Source organism: Hibiscus syriacus, unplaced genomic scaffold (assembly GCF_006381635.1).
Source record: "Hibiscus syriacus cultivar Baekdansim isolate YM2019G1 unplaced genomic scaffold, ASM638163v2 tig00110330_pilon, whole genome shotgun sequence".
NCBI lineage: Eukaryota > Viridiplantae > Streptophyta > Magnoliopsida > Malvales > Malvaceae > Hibiscus > Hibiscus syriacus.
This window is the reverse complement of record NW_024062686.1, coordinates 1,518,155-1,524,690: the sequence shown is the minus strand read 5'-3', so window position 1 is coordinate 1,524,690 and position 6,536 is coordinate 1,518,155. Positions and strand designations below refer to the sequence as shown.

Sequence of the window (6,536 nt, the reverse complement as noted above, 5' to 3'; positions counted from 1 at the left end):
TTCTTTGTTTAGGAAACTCCTTTCCATCGTGAAAGTCTTTCCACTTTATCGATACTCACAGATCAATCGCCTTTTCTAATGATATGTCTATGCAGTATGAAAAAATAAACAAAACAAACAAAACAGTTAGTCAAAACAATTGTATAAATTTAACATAAAAAGATATATAAAACAGGAAATAAATCTATTCTATTTATGTATTATCTACCCGAATAATATTCCTCAAAAAGGGTCCTACCCGAACATGCTCTCTACCCTCCTAAATTAATTAAATTCTAACTGCACCTAAATTCTATTTCACATGCTTTAACAGAATAAATCTATTCTACACACTCAAAATAAATAAATAAAATAAAATAAAAAGGTTAGAGGGTTTCTCCATTGTGTACGCTTATTTTGGGTACCTATTGACGGACAGAGGTTCAGTATGACTCTACCTAGTGTGATCGTTCTATGGTTCACTATATGCATGGTTTCAGCTCTAACAGGAAAAAAAAGGACTCGAATTGTCCTTGATGTCGGTGCCCCCTTGGGCTACCAAACCCTCAATCCTCACCCATTACAGGTTTCAAACGGACCGAGTTCAATTCGAGGGGATTCACTGCCTTATACCCATACGAGGAATAAATTCCTACGAAGGTATAAGGTATGTATCCCATGGGTTGTTTGCTAAAACTCATACGAAGAATAAATTCTTACGAGAGTAAAGCAAACACCCTAACTAATTTGGATCGAAGCTCATGTCTAGAGCTCGTGTTATGCTAATGAAAGTGATGTGTGTGAGGAGAAACAAACAAACCTTTGACTCAAAAAAAAACAGGGAAAATAAAAAAAAACACCCAACGAGAACTAAGAAATATCTGAAAAAAAACAATTAAAATGTTAGTATATAAAAAATAAAGAGATAAAATAATAAATAAAAATTCAATACATAGATCATAGTTTTACTAAAGATTCGAACTTATAATTTCCACCATAACGACCATATATAAGCGACCGACAGCCTGACTCTCTAGTTTCATCCCCAGCGGAGTCGCCAAGCTGTCATAACCATTTTTTTGTAAAACAATTATATATTATTTTAAAAAACGATTATGACTTTAATTTGGAAAAATTGGGGAATTTGGAATTAATTTGGAATAAATTGAATAGAGTCGCCATCGACCTTTAGGTTAGGTAGGTAGAATACCTAAAAACATCTTTTAAAACAATTTTAAAAAAAATCATTTTATAAGACAAAATTTGGTATGCGTCACCAAAGATTTGATTAAATGGATTCGGGAATCGGTTACGTGTAGGGAAGGATTAACACCCCACAACGCCCAAAAATTGGTACTGTGTCGCTTACACTTTGTCGTAATGGTAGAAATTACAAATCGAATATAAAATTAAAATATGATCTATTTATCGAGTATTGATTAATTTGCTTTGAATTAAATAATTAGAGAAAAATCTTTAACTCGAAAATAAATATCAAAATTAGCAATCCTCTGTCGGGAAAGCTAACTCGAATATTTCTTATTAGTTAAAGAATATTCCCTCCTCATTAATATTTAAAAAATGTGAATCAAATATAAAAATGAAAATCGATCTTCGTATAAAATACATCGTTATTTAGTAACATGCACCGTATTATTTAAATAAAATAATTAATTAACAAAATAAAATCACTTTTATTTCAAGTTCACACTTGTTCGAATGTCATATCGGATTACACCACTTCAATAAAGCGATGCTTTCCACGCCCATTCAACAAATCGTTGTTCTTGAAAACGTTTGAATAAATAAAAATATTGACAACTATATATTTTTTACAAGTTAAAATAAATCATATTGAATGAAATAGCATAAACATTTACAATACATTTTCACATATGAATATACAAGGACAGAAAATAAATTTATAGATATATATGTATATAATGATATATGATACAACGTGGGTATGTAATGAAACAAATAAAAAAAAAAAAAAAATATATATATTACGTACATTCTATAATATATACATGGATATTATAACATGGACTAAAATGTAATATATAAACATGGTAAACCATACGCAAATAACATAAAATAACTAAGCTTTATAGACAAGTGACTAAACTGTGTAAATTGAAACTACAGTATAGAATCATAAAACAAAAAAACAGAATCAATCAATGGCAAAAATGAAACAATACAAAAATCAGTGGCCGATTTCAAAACAAACAAAACAACATGTCTGATGACCAGATTGAAACAAAATAAAACAGAATGTCAATATCAGAATAAACTAATAACATGAACCTCCTGGTGACTATACTGAAAAACATGGTAAAAATAGGTATCTAAATCGTGATTAACCATAAATCTAGTGACCAAAATACAAACTATATGAACATGGTGTACAAAATACAAAATACATAAACTGTAAAAGTGACCAAAATATAAATATGCAGCTAACTATGAGGGACTGAAACGAGATTCACCCTATTGTAAACCTGAACATTTTCTAAACAAAGTAATAAGGGAAAATAACACATTAGATCTAGACACTCGAACAAAAAATCAAAACAGTTCCAACAATTGGTACAAATAAACTGAAAATGAAATCAAAGCTAAAATACCTTAGGATTTTCGATTCTGCTTTTGATTAAAAAAAATTCTTGTTACATCCTTTTTTTCCCCCTTTTACACTGATTTTGGGGTTTTATATAACCCAATACCTATGTAAAAAAAAATCATGATGTTGCTATTTTGGTTGTTGAGGTTTGGTGACTGAAGCTGCTGAGAAGCATGGACATGGCGTGATTTTTTTTTTTTGAGATGACAGGGGATGGAGTTCCAGCAGGGAGGTTGGTGTGCAGGGCATGGGTTGTGCATGGGGGACATCAATGTATGGAAGCTATGTAGGGACCAAAAATTGGTTACAACATATATATAATCCATCTTCATAGTATATTGCCTATGTTTGCAACAATTATTGATCTAGTAGTAAAGCACTGGGAACTGGAAAATTTGCCTAACCTTCACTGTGTATCAAATCGCAAGCATGGTTACTTGCCCCATCTATACCTTAAGAACTCTAACATGGTAAATTTTCCTTATGCTTGATCTATTTTTTTATTAGTTTAGGGTGATTATAAAGTAGTATCTATTCGAAAGACTCAATCATTTGACAATATACGTTCAAATACTCGTGTAAATGTTATACTCGAATCTAGGACCTCTTGAAATAACTACTGAGCTTTAGGTGTGGTGTGAGCATGCAGATGCAGTGAAAGTAGGGAAACTCTTTTTCCATGATCCATCTCATAAACTTATCCTTTTGAGTTTTGGCTCAGCAAAGATACAATTTTAAGTGAGAAAAACTGTCAGCCATTTGATCATAAAAATGGGGGCCAAATCTTTCCTCATCCAATCATAAAGTCCCTTCATCTGATCATCATTTTATCCCAAGCATTAATGCTCCATTCCAAAGCTACAAAGCAATAGATAAAAAACCCCTTCTTTGCTAGCATCACATAGTGGAATGCCATTGAGACATGTTCACATTTTTGTACAAAGTGGATTCGTTAGGTGGCATGCAATTGTATCATAATATAAGTAACAGATTGCATGCAGATAAGCTTTCTATTTGATGGATAAAATAATTCCAGAGACAGAAACGAGGGTTTTCACTTTCCCCAACTGTTGTTAATTGCAAAACATAATAAAGTTATATGCAAATTATGAAAATCATGAATTGTGTTCAGACGTTCATCTTCTTGTACTCTTTTTCAACATAGTAAAATTTTCTCCTATTTCGCACATGATTTTTTTTCATTCATTATACTTTAAATCTTTTCAATATTCTCACTTAATTTAATATATTGGGTTTTTTTTGTCACTTAGCTATTAAATAATTAACGACATTAAAAATGAACTGTTATATAGATGCAAAACGACGTCGTTTTAGTGAAAATTTTGTTTGTTTAAACCGACATCGTTTTTAGCACCGTTAATTATTTAATGATGGAGTGACCAAAATAGAAGAGAGAGTAAAGTTCAGTGACCAAAAAGACCCACTGTATAAAGTTCGGTGAAGAAATTGAAAACTTTTAAAGTTCAGTGAGCAAAATAGGAGAGAGAGTAAAATTCAGCGATCAAATTTGTTATTTACCCTAAATATATATAAGTATGATCATTAAAATTGAAAATAAATATATTAATATTTTTAGAGAAATACACTTGTACGACATTTATCCGACTAGTTACAAAGATGTACAAAGCTTTCAACCTCAGAAGATCCAATTATCTATAATCATTATCTTAAACAACAATTTACTACTTTAATCCCATCCCTTTCATAACTCTGGTTAGAGTGCACAATACATGTTTTTCCAAATGTTCTTCTTCTCTTACATCTTCGATTGAGCTCTTATAGATGATTCTTTCCGATCAACCAAACGTTGCAAAAAATTCATGACCTCATCCGGTTCTTGTAAAGAATATGATGCATTGGTGTCTTTGGGGAACTTGGATACAAGAATACCAAAACCTTGTCCTCTATCTCTCAGTATCTAAACAACAACGAAAACCAAAAAGTATTATCAGCGTCAAAGATCAACTTGTTCGATGATAAGGACAAAAAGACCAAGTTTCGGGTTTGATTTTACCTTGAATGCATCTTCATCCGTTCGGTCATCTCCGATGTAAACCGGGAAAACATCGACAGAGTTAGCGAATCCTATGGCAAACACATCCATAACAATATTAGTATCAGCACTTGGTGATATGATCAAAGAATATGACATCATGTTTTGGTGTGGCTGCTGCTACTTGGCCACTCCAATTATATAATATTGAAAGCGCAGACACGAAGTGCACACGTTTAAGGATCAAATCACATTTAATAAAGAATAATTTGACTACTTTTAAGTAATGGAACTTACCGGGAGATTCCAACAAAAACTCGAGGGCTTTCCCTTTGTCCCATTTGATCGTGGGACGGATTTCCAGAACCTTTCTGCCTTGTGTTAGCCGAAGCTTGGGGTAGTCTTTTAACACAGACTTAACCTGCTGTGCCAGTTCACTCCATTTCTGTGTCCCAATCCCAACAAATTAGATGGTTGATAGTATCAACTTTTGATGATTTTTACTCTGCTATCGAGTCTTTACCTTCTCTTCTACGCAACGGAAGTGTACCGAGAGGCAAAATTTGTTGTTCTCCACTTTAGCTCCTGGAGTTGATTTTGTGGTCTCGACCAGTTGCTTGTGAACCTGCAAATGGAAAAAAATGTCAAATCATTTAAGGTATATGCTTTTGGTTTCCAATGAGTGTTCGCCAATTACCTCATCGATCATTGGAAGGAATTCACTAGCCGGTTGGAAAAGTAGTTCGGTTTCATTGTTAGATTTGGAATGATTTTCAGGGCCCTTAATGTCCATTCCATGGCTTCCGGCGTAGTATAGCTCAGCTAATTTGACAAAGTTAAAGACCTACAGTTTTCAAAAACAAGAGAGGGTAAGGGGAAAAAACAGTAAATGGAGTGAGAGGATCATGATCAAGACCTGAAAATGTACCTTGTCCCTGCATCTACCACTCACTATAGCCGTAGGGAAACATTTGGCTAGCTTTCTCACGGTCCTTCTCATCTGTTGTACGCAAGACAGGGTGATTGGATTAAAAATACCCAGAAATTTTATGCCATTGATATGAGCAAGTAGCTGACCTTCTTGGACATGAAAGCTCGGTCTGGATCGGGTACAATTGGCGAAAGAGTGCCATCGTAGTCTAAGAACATTACTATTTGTTTCCCTTTCGAGGCATCAATTATCTGCTCGAACATCTCCAGTGCGGATGGATGGTCCAGCTAAACAATTTCATCCAGCAAAAAAAGTCAGAATCTCTATTGCCTTTTTTTTACTCATTTTTGTTGGAGGCTTGAAAGAGCTTAGGACTAACATTCCAGGAACCTTCATGGTCAGCAATGGAAAGTGTGGATTTGATGTGAATCGAGGAAGAAGCTCTCATAGCATCGACCCATGCATTCACCCTTGCCCCCTCATTGATCTCGAGGTTCTGAAGCAATCTGTTGCGTGAAATGGAGAGGAAAGCAGGCGGCTTTTGTGCTGATTTCGTATCAGATGCCACATTCTGACCGGCGGTGATGTTCTCTGGTCGTTCTTCGATGAAACTCACTACAAGGAACAACAACAGCCCACATTTAGACATGTTTAGTAACGCTGAGCATATCCAAAGGCCACAAGAAAAACCAAAACTTACCCATTTTTGGAAATTAAGGTAGTTACTTAGAACACCTAAAACTCGAAAATTTTTTGGGTGTTGATGAATAAGAACAGAGCTGAAGACAGAGAGAGAGAGAGAAGAAAGTCCCGAGGACGAAATGAAGAGAGGAGTTGAAGAGAATGTATGTGAGAGAGACTGAAGGAGTTGAAGCTGATTTTATAGCAGAAACCAGACCACTAACGAACGAAATGAAACTCTTTCACACAAAAAAAATAAATAAATAAATAAAAATGTTTGGTGGGTCCCAGAATCTCCAGCCAAA

At 34.1% G+C, this 6,536-nt stretch overlaps 1 protein-coding gene across 1 annotated transcript; it reads right to left on the bottom strand.

Annotated features, from left to right (window-relative positions):
* Positions 1-4,238: 4,238 nt before the first annotated feature.
* Positions 4,239-6,269, bottom strand: LOC120118910 (probable trehalose-phosphate phosphatase I). Its single transcript, XM_039138825.1, has 9 exons — positions 6,251-6,269; positions 5,930-6,165; positions 5,697-5,837; positions 5,548-5,619; positions 5,317-5,463; positions 5,143-5,244; positions 4,917-5,064; positions 4,641-4,711; positions 4,239-4,544 (listed from the first exon to the last, which is right to left on the bottom strand). Exons 1-9 carry the CDS (start codon positions 6,252-6,254, stop codon positions 4,383-4,385), a joined length of 1,083 nt encoding a protein of 360 aa, XP_038994756.1. The 5' UTR covers positions 6,255-6,269; the 3' UTR covers positions 4,239-4,382.
* Positions 6,270-6,536: the final 267 nt, after the last annotated feature.

Excerpts from the sequence above, each read along its gene's own strand:
- LOC120118910 (XM_039138825.1), bottom strand. Across the intron at positions 5,838-5,929 it reads ACCATGAAGGTTCCTGGAAT|CTGGACCATCCATCCGCACT; the intron begins GTTAGTCCTAAG and ends GAAATTGTTTAG. Across the intron at positions 5,245-5,316 it reads TCCTTCCAATGATCGATGAG|GTTCACAAGCAACTGGTCGA; the intron begins GTAATTGGCGAA and ends TTCCATTTGCAG.